At 44.0% G+C, this 15039-nt stretch overlaps 1 protein-coding gene across 1 annotated transcript in view; it reads right to left on the bottom strand.

Moving 5' to 3' along the window:
- SLC23A1 (solute carrier family 23 member 1) overlaps positions 1-15039 on the bottom strand; it is a 684016-nt gene that overhangs the window by 342105 nt on the left and 326872 nt on the right. The window contains exon 7 of the mRNA XM_089660642.1: positions 11694-11835. Within this exon, the coding sequence (XP_089516768.1) occupies positions 11694-11835 (142 nt within the window). The remainder of the gene's footprint in view (positions 1-11693; positions 11836-15039) is intronic.

Below are 15039 nucleotides of genomic sequence, written 5' to 3'. Positions count from 1 at the left end.
AGTCTGTCACCTTTAAATTCCAAAGATAGCCATCTTTGGAATTTAAAGGTGACAGACTCCAACTCTTCTGCGACTGGCGGACTGCTGATAATAAGGCTTCCTTGCTTTGAAAAAAATGGAAGCGAACAATGACGTCGCGTGGTCTGGTGCCTTCAACAGATTTTGGGCCCAAGGAGCGATGAGCCCTGTCCATAAGCCAATCTGCTTCTGGAACCAAGGGAGCAGTTGCGGTGAAAAAGGACAATAGGCGACGGTGTAGTTGTGCATCAACAATAGATTCGGACATACCGCGTATACGGATATTTTGGCGCCGTTCCCTGTTTTCCAAGTCCTCTTGTTGGAGCTGCATTTGGGACATGGAATGTTTCAGATACGCATTGTCCTCTTCCAGAACATGAACGTATTGCACCAAATCATCAAACTCATTTTCCAATTTATCCATGCGGTCTCCAATCTGCACTATTTCCCCTCTGAGATCCAACGCCAGTTTTCCAATTTCAGTGGAAATGGATGCGGTGATATTGCGTAAGAATATTTGCAATTTATCATCTAGCGCTGAAATTGTGAGGGATGATGATGTGACGGCCTGCTGGGAAATCTGGGTGGAGGGGTGTTGATTCCCTGAGGCAGGGTGGACTATTGCCCCCCCAGTTATATTCTGGGGGTCAGGATCCTCCATCTGGGGCTGGATCAGGGCAGAGGCAGGCAGAGGAGCAGTAATGCTTGAGGGTGCAGTACCCTCCGTGACCACCGGGGGTCCGGGATCGCTCCCTGGGTTCCTGGACATGCTAGAGGCCGGGGATTGCGGCCTGGATAAGAACCGCCGGAGCGTTGAGGGCCGCAGATCCTGTGGCTGCGGGGAGGGGGGCTTCCAGCGCCCTATCTTCCCCATAGAGGACTCTCTCTGGTGCCGTGCCAGGTGCAGAGGATGTATGACTCACCCGGAGCTGAAGGAAGGCAGTGGCGCGTGGCGGGTGAGTCCGTGCTGGCCGGGGATGAGCGGAGCTCAGATTATATGCGCCCGCCATCATCCCTGGTCGCGCATGCGCCCCCATAATATTTTTTAATACTTCATCTTTTAATAGAATAGGCCAATATCTCTTGAAAATATGTTGAATTTCTTTATATTGCATATTATAGTTGGTAATGAAAAATATATTATGGGGGGCGTGTCCAAGATGGCGATCGGAGAAGCCGCTTAAGCCAGAGCTCCCGACGGCCCGATCCGCATCCACCGCCATCCGGGTGACATCAGCTGGCAGGAACAACCGGGAGACCCCGTCGTCTCTGTCAGAGACATCACTGAGTGGGTCTGGGCGTTTTTGGCCCGGGTCCGCTGCGGCAATCTGGCGTGGCCTACCGCGGCTGAGTGAAGCCGCGATAATATCCAGCTCGCGCCCGCCCCGCCGGGTGCCAGGTGCACGTGGCGTGCGGTGTCAGAGGAGGGGATTGCTGGTCATCTTCTCCCCTTGCCCGGATCAGTGGCGGCTGGATTCCTCCATCCCCGTTGGTGTCGGTTGCTCCTCGTCTGTGGCAACGGAGCAGTGGGGCTTGTCGCAGCCAGGCGAGACCGAAACCACACCCAGTGCAAAGGACGGGTGAGTGAGTCACTCGGTGTGACAGAGGATTGCAGGTCCTCAACTCGTTTCCACAATCATAAGTGGGCACCTCTCCCTTACCCATCGGGGCACCCCCCTCATGAACCCAGAGAGCATCGGCCTACAATAAGGGCCTATACAATCCCCTGCAGTAGTGAACTGTGTGGCAGCTAGGCCTGAGGTAGCTGACTCCCCTGTAAAGGTTCACTAGGGGAAAACAGGGGCAACCCCTACTTTCCCTCAGAAGCCCAATACTCTGCAGAAGCCACAGACCCCACAGTACCAAACTCTGCCTTTCCTCTCACGCATGTTGAGGTATACACTGCGATATCTAGTCTATCCAGGAATAATTATCCCCCCTTCTTTCGCAAGTTTTGGGGGTCCCAGCCCGATCCCACTGAAAATGTCTACATAAATACCTAGATCCTTGACACACGGAGGTGGGATTACGCAATCATATCACAGAGAGTAACCGCTAACATGGGGAAATCTGACAAGAAATCTACTCCTCGTTCCAGATCCCCTCGCCGTCTGAACGGCCCTGTCAATCGCAGCATCCCGGAGTTGTTCCGATCTCAGACGCCGGAGCACGCGGAAGCCTCTTCCCATGTATCTCCCCCACATTCGCCTCGTACGGAGACTCCTCTACAATGCATGACTAAAACCGCAGCTACCGCAATCAGAGATTCTGAAACCACTCCTCTCACCATAGGGGACCTGAAAGCGGTTGCATCAGATATTAAAGGGACTCTCTCTGCGGCAATCGCTGAGTTACATATCGATATGCAGGCAGTGGCTGGCAGACTTGACGCAGTAGAGGATAAAGTAATCACACAAGACCTAGCCATTCATGATATGCGCACACAGGTTGACACGCACACTATGCATTTGAGGGAGCTCGATCGTCACGTCGAAGACCTGGATAACAGGGGAAGACGACATAATTTAAGGGTACGTGGTGTCCCTGAGGCAATCGAATCTGCACAACTTTCCCAGGCGCTCTTAACCATCTTTAATGATATTTTGGAAAGACCGCCTGAATCCCCAATTGAAATCGAACGTCTACATAGGGCCTTGCGTCCTAGAGGCAGAGACACTGAACCACCGAGAGATGTAATTTGCTGTTTGGTAGACTTCAGACTTAAAGAAGAAATACTACGAAGAGCTCGGGATAAACACCACTTGCGGTATCATGAAACAGAAATTAAATTATTCCAGGATCTCTCCCACCTCACCTTGCAACGTAGGAAAGACCTACGCCCCTTACTAGACCTACTTCGCTCCAAGGGAATAGCATACCGCTGGAAGTTTCCGTTTGGCCTATCAGCAACTCACCTGGGGAGATCAGCTCTCATGAGATTCCCGGAAGACCTTCCACTGTTCTGTGAAACTCTGAATATCCCTTTACTGGACATTCCCAACTGGTCCAGTGCATCTCTTTCCTCATCACGGTCAATTGAAGACCCCATGGAGCTGCAATTCTCTAGACACTCTGGAGGAGAAAGACGAAGCAGATCCCCTCACACCTCAACCACCCCTGTACGACGGCGGCTCATTACTGGAGATAGTTTACCAGCATCACCTGCACATCGCAAGGCACGTCACGAATGACTCTCCTCAGTTTTCCCTTCTCTACCCATCTGTATAGCATCAGTCTCCCAATCGGAGGCCTCTTTACATAAGGCCCAAATGAGTTTAATATTTTTCTTGTAGTTCACGGTTCCTTACCACAGTCTATCGCGGACCACCTAGGATCCCGGGGAGTGGACACTGGGGTATGTTTATTGTATCAAATCAGCATATTTTTTCTTTACACTATTTACCAGTTATGTATATTTATATATCTTAAATATGCCTGCTGAAGTTATTCTTGCTCTTGGCCCCAGGGGTCTATGTGTGACACTGCTACTGGGGATGTGGGTTGTACCCCTGTTGACTTGGGAGTTTGCTCACCTGATCAGTACCGGCCTAATGTATTAACTTACTAGCTCTAACAGAAACAGAAATGTAGGCCTATTTGAGATCTAGAGATGCAGGCCAATTCCCTTTTCTGGATTTCCGCCTGACTCCCTGAAACTCAATGTCTTATGTGTTGGATGCACTTGGATAGGACATCCATATGTTCCTGCTTTTTGTGTCTTAACACCAAAGTTGTGTAAAACCAGCTGATCCTATCTGGAGGACACGTATTTTATATCCCTTGAGACACCCCGGGTATAGCCTCCATACTATTCCTTACTGTCTTTAAAGTGACTCTATGGTAATGCTTGTGCATGATCATATTATACTTGGCTGTACAACTTGCCCCTAATGATGCCCAGAGTATACTACCGCTATACGGTCCCATAGGATTCACTCTCAGTTTAACATGCTTTCCTCCATACCCATCATTCAGCCTTGATACGGGTGTATAATTACCTGGGTTAAGTAGACACTATGTTAATATCCTGATCCCGTAACCTCCTCCCTCTCCCTATAATATTTTTCTCCCACATAGTATCCGGAACTCCTTCATATGCATCGTAGTACCTGGTATATTACATACCTTCTACTCACTCATGGACTAGGTGGTGTTTCAGATGTGAGATATGGGACCTTCATATTCAATGTTCACATTCATGGTTCATCTCGCTGTTGTGTTAAGTTTTAATCTATACAGTTATTCGATTTGATCCATGCTCTCAGCTGGCCACGGATTATGAATGCCCTCTCTTTGATGATCTGTCACGGTTTGGTAGGCGGTGGGGAGTCCAGCATTCCTTAGTAGTGACCGGCTGTATAGCATAAGATCCCTCGGTTGGGACTAATATTTACCTTGTTTTTGGAAAACGGTTCAACGGAATGAATGGCCTAAGGCCTACATCCCGGAATATTCATATGTTATGTTTTTGCTGTTGTCCTGCATTGTTTAGCATAAAGATGATATTCTTGCTCGGAACTGATACAGTTTATGAAGACCTTCCTACAATGGCGAGATTGTTTGCCGTGCAGGATCGAAGTCATTTAGAGGAATTGTCTAATTATTTCCTATATTTTGTTTAACTTGTGATTGTATAGTATTTTGGAGGTATGAGTATGCTTGCTACATTCTATTGAATAACACTGCCTCAGTGTGTATTCACATCAACACTTTCTACATTCAATCTCATACGACCTTTCCGTTAGCACATACCTCCTTCACGTCAGTTCTAGTGCACTTACTCCTGTGAGCCTTACTATCTACCCTCTTGCTCATCTACAATATTTTTATTTCCCCAGCTTTATACATACTATTTTACACCGACCTCCCTTTCCTAATAGGAATAGATTACCTCTCGGTATAAATTAGCTACTTCCCACATAGTTCTGTGTGTCAGGGACACCTTATGGTAGACTGACTCCTTTGTATACCTCTCGTTTGAGAGAATAAGTCCTCCTTACGATTATATTGTATACTCACAATACGGCTGTCTCTGGGTTCGACACATCTCCACGTGTAATTTTGTAATCCTGTACACAGTTTTACATACAACCATTTTATAAGAGCTTTAATAGGAGATAGAGTAGCTGGTCTATCTCTTCTCTGGAGTTTAGTTTGTTCTGGAAGTAGAAGGAATATATATATCAATATATATATATGGGTTTCTATGAGACACGCCTGACACTTCTTTTTTTCTCTGTCACACTCTTTATTTCTTCCTCCATATAATTACTATCCCTATTTCTACCTCTACACGTCCTGTTTTAATCCCCCCTCCCCCCTCCAAAAAAAAAAAAAAAAAATCCCCCCCCCCCCCTTTTTTTTTTTTTTTTTTTTTTTTTCTTCTCGTCCCGCCTCTCATTTGGTATACCTATAGACTTTGAACAGGTTTTTCTGGTATACAACATCATGGCTATCAACCACACATCTACATGTTCAGCCCGCACGCTCTCAGTGGCCTCTCTTAACGCCAAGGGCTTAAATATACCTGAGAAACGCTCACAACTTCTAACATACATGAAAAACCTTCGCGCAGATGTGCTCTTTATCCAAGAAACACACTTTCGAACGGATCACATACCTAGATTTTCAAATGCTAATTACCCAACGGCTTATCATGCAGTCAACGCGGAAGTGAAAGCAAAAGGTGTATCCATCTTACTTTCCAAACAGCTCTCATTTAAAGTTACTGAGTCTCTCGAAGACCCTGAGGGGAGGTTCCTCTTTCTCAAAGGTACCCTTTTTAATAAGCCACTTACTTTTGCCAACATCTACAGTCCCAATACCGCACAAGTATGCTTTTTTCGTAAAATCTCCAAATTACTTGCTGTGTTTCAATCAGGTATTTTGATCTTGGGAGGTGATTTTAATGTAGCTTTGAACCCGTTGGAAGACACTTCAACTGGTTTTTCCTCTAAACCTTTCACAGCACTCAAACAGATTAAACTTGAACTTCATGACCTTCTCCTTCATGATACCTGGCGCACCCTTCACCCTACGGACAAAGACTACACCTATTATTCCGCACCACACAAACGCCATTCCAGAATCGACTATTTTTTTCTCTCGCAAAAGGACTTACATATATTGAAATCGGCCTCGATCGAACCAATGATTTTATCTGACCATCACCCAATTATGATGACTTTACAATTCCCGGATACACCAGCAGCATCCAAAACATGGAGATTGGACCCCTTTCTTCTTACAGACTCATCCGTCACCCTCCAGATCCGTGATTCTTTGACCAACTACTTTAAAGAAAACACATCTCCAGACACGACCCCTCTCGTACAGTGGGAGGCGCACAAATGTGTACTGCGTGGCCTTCTAATGTCCATATCCGCTTTACGAAAACGCCTAGCTCAAACATCCTTTACTGCCTTAATGCAAAAAGTCCGTGCACTTGAATGCACGCATAAACGCTCTAGAGCCTTGGAATCTTCAGCAGCACTAGATCAGGCGCGAAAACAACTTCGAGATGTCGTTGACAAAAAAAACAAACGTAATTTTACGCTACAACAGAAACTTTTCTATGAACATGGAAATAAGAGTGGCAAATTTCTAGCCAGGGCCTTGCAATCTAGAAGGGCGGCTCAGCAAATCTCTCAGCTCACTTCCAAGCAGGGTCGCTTACTGAAAACATCAACGAATATTGCAGCTGAATTTGTGCAATACTATTCCTCTCTCTACAATTTACCCGTTCCATCTAAACCGACAGGAGACACCAGGCCTCGTGAGACTATTATTCAGACCTTCTTGACCCGATACCTTCCAAACTCTATTTCTAGAACACAAGCGCAAGACTTAGATGGCGCCTTGACCCTGACGGAACTACAACAAGCCATTGCACAACTGAAACCTGGTAAAAGTCCAGGTCCTGACGGGTTTATCACTTCGTACTATAAGTCTTTCAGTGACATCTTAGCACAGCCATTTCTACGGGCCTTCAACACTTTAGATACACCCGGGCAAGCCATGCGCCATCTCTCTGAGGCCCATATTACGGTCATACCAAAAGAGAATAAAGACCAAACCTCTCCTGCGAACTACCGTCCGATCTCTCTATTAAACGTTGATCTAAAGATCTTTGCCAAAATCTTGGCCAATCGTCTATTACGCATCATAGATCCCATCATATCAACAGACCAGGTGGGCTTTGTACCAGGGAGAGAAGCTAGAGACAATACAATAAGGGCCATAAATATTCATCATTGGTTAACTCAAAAGCAACAATCTGGCTTCTTTCTATCTCTAGATGCAGAAAAGGCTTTTGACAGACTGGCGTGGGATTACATGGAGGCAGTTCTGATTGGTCTGGGATTGCCTCCGCGTTTCCTGGCATTTATCATGTCTCTATATACCACTCCCACAGCTAAAGTGCGAGTTAATGGTCTCCTTTCGGATTCCTTTTCGATAGGCAATGGGACTAGACAGGGATGTCCTTTATCCCCTCTCCTATTTATTCTGACTCTGGAACCTTTGTTGAATTGTATCAAACAGAATGATAACATCAAGGGGATTCTGATAAATGGCAAAATTCATAAAATAGCAGCCTTTGCTGATGACATACTACTTTTCCTAACAGACCCACATATCACTTTACCTAATCTGCTGCAAGAATTCAAGCTGTTCCAGTATCTGGCTAACTTCAAAATCAACTTCTCTAAATCCCAAGCCCTTAATGTCTCCTTGACCCAAGATGTGTTTAGACAAGCGAAAATGAACTTTCCTTTTACTTGGCAGTCGGCGGCGATCACATATCTGGGTATCCACTTACCAACTCACCTAACGGAACTTTACGATAAAAACTTCTTACCCCTCTTGCGTAATATCTCCACAGACCTTCAGGCTTGGAATAAACCCTGGTTCTCTTGGTTTGGTAGAGCAGCCATTCTCAAGATGAACGTACTTCCTAGAATATTGTATCTACTGCAGACAATACCGATTAAACTACCAACTTCTTTCTTCGCATCCTATAAAACACTCTGTACCTCCTTTCTTTGGTATAATAAACGCCCAAGAATTAGCTTTGCCCATCTCACCATGCCCAAGAAGGGTGGAGGTATTGGATTACCTGATATTGCCCGATACTACAGGGCCTGTCACCTAGCAAGGGTAGTAGATTGGACCACGACCCACAATCGTAAGGTTTGGGTTGGTTTGGAGGCAGATTTCTCGACAATACCACTTGCCCCTTCCCCTTGGCTGGAAAACTCTCACATTCCTTCGGAGTTTCGGGAACACCCTCTTATAGGTCCTACTTTAAGCTGTTGCCATCAGTTGTTCCAGAAAAAAGAACTCTCTTCCTTTCCGGGTCCTTTAACTCCGATCAAAATGAATCCAGAGTTTCTGCCGGGTATGTCTCGGGCCTTCCTAGCCGGAGATGCTCGTCCAGTTAATCTGACAGTACACCAATTCTTCAAAAATAAGAAGTTCTTATCTAGAGAGGACATTATGAAGACATGGCCATCCCTGAACTTTACGCCATGGATGTTTAGACAACTTCATCACTTTATACGAAGCTCCCCACATCTACAAGATTACTCAAGGCCACTTACTCCGTATGAGAAACTTTGCTTTACGGACTTCCCCCAGAGACATGTTATATCCAAGCTCTATTCCTATCTGGGTACCGCCAATACGTCTCAACCTCGAAAGGCCTGTGAGGCCTGGTCGCTTGATCTACAACTGTCATTGTCACCGGAAGATTGGGATCACATCTATGACCATATGCATACAGGTTCCATTTGTGTCTCGACACAAGAAAACAACTATAAAATATATTCCAGATGGTACAGAGTTCCATCCTTGCTTCATAAATTTGACCCGGACGTTTCGGATTTATGTTGGAGATGTCAACAGGCAAAGGGTACACTCCTACATATATGGTGGGACTGTCCGCTGCTACAGCCCTTTTGGAGTAAAGTGCGAGACTTAGTTTCACAAATAACCACATACAATCTAGACTTCACCCCGGCACAATTTTTACTCCACCACTCCTCACTTCCTTTTCGGACTTATCGTAAGTCTCTTGCCTTGCACATGATAAATGCGGCAAAACAATGTATCCCTGTTCACTGGCGGTCAACACAGGTTCCCACTGTGCGGGAGTGGTTTCTTAGGGTCATCAGGATTGCGGAGATGGAGGAGCTGATTTCAGTGGCAAAAGAACACCCCGAGAGATTCAGGAAGACTTGGGCATGTTGGAAACACTTTCAAACCACCAGTATTTATCGTTCTTCTATGAATGAATGAGATGTGATTCAAGAACTCAAACACCTTTAGAGCTCTCACCTCTAGAATTGCTCCATAGACTGAGTCTACCCGGACCTTCTCTTACATAAAGGTATAATCTTCGTCACCATAAATAATGTTACGTGATATGATTAGTTAACGGCCACTATTTATTATTTGACCCCCTCCATTCCCCCCCCCCCCCCTTTTTTTTTTTTTTTTTTTTTTTTTTTTTTTTTTTTTTTTTTTTCTTCTCCCCTTCCTTTTATGATGCTACTCTTCACACTTCCTTTCACCTGATGTGCCTTTCTCTCTTCTTTTCCTTTTCTTCTTTCCTTCACACCTTTGTCCTCTACAAATAACTATATCTTTTATGAGGGACAGGGTGCCCTTTCACATATAGGTATGATTGTCCTTCACGATAAGAACCCTACATTGCCCGGCTACGGACACAGAAGAATTGCACGCCTTCAAATGATATTTTGTACTGCGCCTCATGGTCCCATTATTTGAATAATCCCTACGCATCAGAGCAGCATCCACTATAATCCTCTAGACTACCTATTATAATCAGTATTCTTTTTTTTTTTTTTTTTTTTTGGTTTAGTTTACTCAACAGCTATAATGTGATCTTTTGTATAAGGGTAATTCACACTTCTAGTAAACAACTTATGACCCGTCTGCGCTACGGGAGATTATGACAGATGTTTATGCGCGGACTGTGTTCCGTATCCGTATATGACTTGTTGTGCCTTTCTTATTTCAAAATAAAATAAACCTTTTTGGGAAAAAAAAAAAAGAAAAATATATTATCAAAGCTCTTGTCTTTAAAGATATAGGAATCTTGAGAGATAAAGAAGCAAAATATCTTTTGATAAAAAAATCCAAGAATACCCACTATCTATTATTTATCTAAATTACATAAAGACAAAGAAAAACCTCCTGGAAGGCCCATAGTTAGTGGGATTAATTCCCTTTTTGCAAGAGTAGGAGAATATATTGATTCATTTCTACAAGACATAGTTATGAATAATAGATAATTTTTGAAAGATAGTGGAGAACTTAATATCCTTAAAAATATGAACAATACCAGTGATTGCATCTTAGTTACTATAGATATAGAGTCATTATATACCAATATTAATCAAAAAGATGGAATAAGAGCAGTGAGATGGACGTTAAAACATAAGACAAAGTTAAAAAAAGCTCAAAGACGTTTCATCATTGAACTGTTAGAATTGGCTATGAATAACAATTTCTTTTGGAATAATAATACCTTTTTCCAAAAGTGTAAAGGCGTTGCAATGGGGCCCAAGTATGCTCCCAGTGTAGCAAATCTAGTGATGGATAAATGGAAGAGGAATGTATTTACGATAAATGGACAGAGATGGCGCTATACAAGAGGTACATTGATGACATCATCATAGTATGGCAAAGGGCTCTAAAAGATCTAGATACATGTATTGAACATATAAATATAAATAAATATGGTTTGAAGTTCACTGTTATGAGTGATTTTCAACAGATACATTTTCTAGATCTAATATTATTAAAAAATAAGGAGCATATCCTAACAAAAACTCTCCAAGCTCTCTTGCTCTGCTGGGGGCTGTAGTCCATGCCCCTTTAAAGGCTATCAGCTCCCTGTCTTCTGGGACTACATGTCCCAAGATCCTCCTTTAAAGAAGACATTCTGGTTGGTCCTCTGGCTGCAGGAGGAAAGAAACGTAGTGGGCAGTGGCGGGCCAATTGTATGTCTCTTGTCCCGTTCTGCTTACAGGAGAAAGGGGGGGGGGGAGTAGGGAATATTCTAACAGCCCGCAGCTCACCTCTCCCCTGACACAGTGCAGCTGTTGGGCAGAATGAGGTGGTCGGGCTCTGTACAATAGGCTTGTTTTTATTTTAGGGAAAAAAATTGGGTTTACAACTGCTTTAAGCAGTCCCTAATGTACAGTAGCTCCTAAGGTGACAGTGGAGAGGCTTCCCTGGTGTCTGAATACACTGATCAGAGCAGCCAGCTTTAGCTGGTGGTAGTAAGCAAGCAGGGAAAATCCAACAGGCTGGTTGTACAGAAGTTGATTGATAGATTAATTTCTGTACAACCAGCCTGCCCATACACAAATCAAAATTCAGCCAGTCCCTGCTGACCGGCCAAATTTCAATTCATGTATGGCCAGCTTTAGCGCTTCATCTCAATGAAGACAAGCAAACAGAAATAATCCAGAAACACCCAGGGCAGGCTGAGAAAGCACACCATACACCCTCCAGAATAGGGTCAGCATAGACACTCAAAATTTCAGCAATTTTCAGAAACCCTGGATAAATACCAAGTGCTACTATCTAAACATTGGTTAATGTATTAACTATGGAAATCATCATCAATTAGAAAAAATACATACAAGGATATGGGAAACGGAACCATGGAGAGCTGGACATTATTTCACCTCTTGCATCAGTTCTTGCTTTACTTTCTGATGGAAACACATCAGTCAGTGTCAGAATATAGCAAAACAGCCACACAAGCATAATAGCCATGATAATCTGAAAAAGAAAATAATATGGATTTTATATTGCTGTCAGTTAAATTCATGTAACTGTGTACAAAACATATATATATTATAATAGATTTCCATCATTCCAACACAACGGATAATTAGAAGGATTTTTGAATGTGTGTAATATTAATAGCTGGCAATTGATATTTATTTATTATTATTTATTTCAGGTACTTATATAGCACCATCAATTTACGTAGTGCTTTACATATATGTTGCACATTCACATTAGTCCCTAATGTGGCGTACAAGGGGCGTACAATCTAAGGTTCCTAACTTACATTCATATACTAGGGCCAGTTTATACAGGATCCAATTAACCTACCAGCATGTCTTTGGAGTGTGGGAGGAAACCGGAGTACCCGGAGGAAACCCACGCAGGCACAGGGAGAACATGCAAACTCCAGGCAGGTGGTACCGTGGCTGGGATTCAAACCAATGACCCTAGTACTGCCAGGCGGAAGTGCTAAACATTTAGCCACTGTGCTGCCCACATATTTACCAGAAATAACCTGGTAGAGTAATGATCCAGGCGTACCTGGCAGGAAGTTTGCTTTCTCACAGTAAACCGTGCTTTATAGCGTTTTTTCTGATTTGCATCTTTTTTCATCTGAAGTCAAAATTGCATTTCAGGATGTCACCACGTTTGACATTGGCATCTGTGACAGCCCGGCGCCTACTGCGCATGCGCAAGAAGTGCTGCGCTTTGTGAATGGTCCGGTGTCTTCTGGGACATATGACAGGTCCCAAAAGACGCTGGGCCATTCACAAAGCGCAGCGCTTCTCACGCATGCGCAGTGGGCACCTGGCTGTCAAAGTCGGGTGCCCACAGTATAGGAAGGAGAACTCCGCGGAAGTGGGAGCGGGTACCTGTCAAATTCAGGTACCCGCTCCCCCTCCCTCCCTAAAGGTCCGCAGTGTCTGGTCATGCCCTGTACTGTCTGCAGTCTCTGGTCATCTCCTGTACTATCTGCAGTCTCTGGTCATCTGTACTGTCCGCAGTCTCTGGTCATCTCCTGTACTGTCCGCAGTCTCTGGTCATCCCCTATACTGTCCGCAGTCTCTGGTCATCTCCTATACTGTCCGCAGTCTCTGGTCATCTCCTGTACTGTCCACAGTCTCTGGTCATCTCCTGTACTATGTTCGCAGTCTTTGGTCATCTCCTGTACTATGTCCTCAGTCTCTGGTCATCTCCTGTACTATGTCCGCAGTCTTTGGTCATCTCTTGTACTGTGTCCACAGTCTCTGGTCATCTCCTGTACTGTGCCCGCAGTGTCTGGTCACTTCCTGTACTATGTCTGCTGTCCATTGGTTCAGAATATTTTTTTTCTTGTTTTTCTCCTCTAAAACCCAGACGCGTCTTATGGTCAGGTGCGTCTTATGGAGCGAAAAATACGGTACTTAATTCACTGTACTTATGCGCTCTGTCTATATATCTTAGTACATTTTTTAAAAAAATACAGTGGATAATACATGAGCCAATAGATTTAGATGTATTATTATGTGCAAATACTACCGTGCTACTATTGTGATAGTGAAACACTATCTATCTATATATAATTTTATATATAATGGGCTTGCTGCTAATCACCGAATTTAGCAAAAATGGGAAGCGCTGCCCCCTTAACCCCTTCACACCTAAGGGTAAAACAAATCTAAATGCCTAAGCACAATTCTGCAATGTTGACATGTATTAGTAAAAGCATACATATCATCACAACTACTTTGTACATTCAGGTGAATTAAAGCTTGTTTTTTTTCTCGACAAATTGGGCTTTCATTTGGTGGTAAATGGTAATGGATATCTCCTGATTTTTTTTTTATTATCAAAGAAAAACTGGCCCAAAATAGTAAAAAAAAAATAATATTTTTTTTTAAATTTAGCTGTGTTAAAACCTCTCATAACTAGAGATGAGCGAATCGAAGTATCCGAAGTGGAATTCGAGTCGAATATCGGAAAAATTTCGATTCGTGCCGAATCCGAAAAACAGCCTAATTCGGACGCGCGAATCGAAATTTTTCCGAAAATGGCGGCTGACATGTGCGGCGACGGAGCGGGGATGTCGGGGAAGGCGCGCAGACAAGGCGCGCTGCCCCATAATGCATTCCTCAACGACATGTGATCGCATCAGCCAATCAGCAGCCAGCCAGCCAGCACTGTGTAATGGTCGAGGTATATATAGCGGCCATTTTGGAAATCTTCATTTGCCTGCAGTCATTGAACAGAGGCAGACCGCTCTGTACTAGGGACAGGGACAGAGTTAGGGCCACAGAAACGAGAATTGGGGACAGAGAGAAGTTACTTAGGGACAGAGAACCATTACTCAGGGACACAGACTTGTTAATGAGGGCCACAGAATCGTTATTTAGGGACAAAGAAACGCTAGTTAGGGCCACAGAATTCATACTCAGGGACAGACAGAATTTTCACTCAGTGCCAGAGAATTGTTACTTAGGGCCACAGAAACGTTATTAGGGCCACAGAATTTTTACTCAGGGACAGACAGAATTGTTACTGAGTGCCAGAGAATTGTTACTCAGGGACAGACAGAATTGTTACTGAGTGCCAGAGAATTCTTACTCAGGGCCACAGAATTCATTCTCAGGGACAGACAGAATTGTTACTCAGGGACAGACAGAATTGTTACTGAGTGCCAGAGAATTGTTACTCAGGGACAGACAGAATTGTTACTGAGTGCCAGAGAATTGTTACTCAGGGACAGACAGAATTGTTACTGAGTGCCAGAGAATTGTTACTCAGGGACAGACAGAATTGTTACTGAGTGCCAGAGAATTGTTACTCGCACAGACACAAAATTGTTACTTGCACAGACACAGAATTGTTACTCGCACAGACAGAATTGTTACTCAGGGCCACAGAATTCATACTCAGGGACAGACAGAATTGTTACTGAGTGCCAGAGAATTGTTACTCAGGGACAGACAGAATTGTTACTGAGTGCCAGAGAATTGTTACTCAGGGACAGACAGAATTGTTACTGAGTGCCAGAGAATTGTTACTCAGGGACAGACAGAATTGTTACTGAGTGCCAGAGAATTGTTACTCGCACAGACACAAAATTGTTACTTGCACAGACACAGAATTGTTACTCGCACAGACACAGAATTGTTACTCAGGGCCACAGAATTCATACTCAGGGACAGACAGAATTGTTACTGAGTGCCAGAG

This window comes from Staurois parvus, unplaced genomic scaffold (assembly GCF_062004578.1).
Source record: "Staurois parvus isolate SC_StPar_1 unplaced genomic scaffold, SC_StPar_1.0 ptg001256l, whole genome shotgun sequence".
Lineage (NCBI taxonomy): Eukaryota > Metazoa > Chordata > Amphibia > Anura > Ranidae > Staurois > Staurois parvus.
The sequence above is the reverse complement of the archived record's forward strand: the minus strand, read 5'-3'. Positions and strand labels throughout refer to the sequence as shown.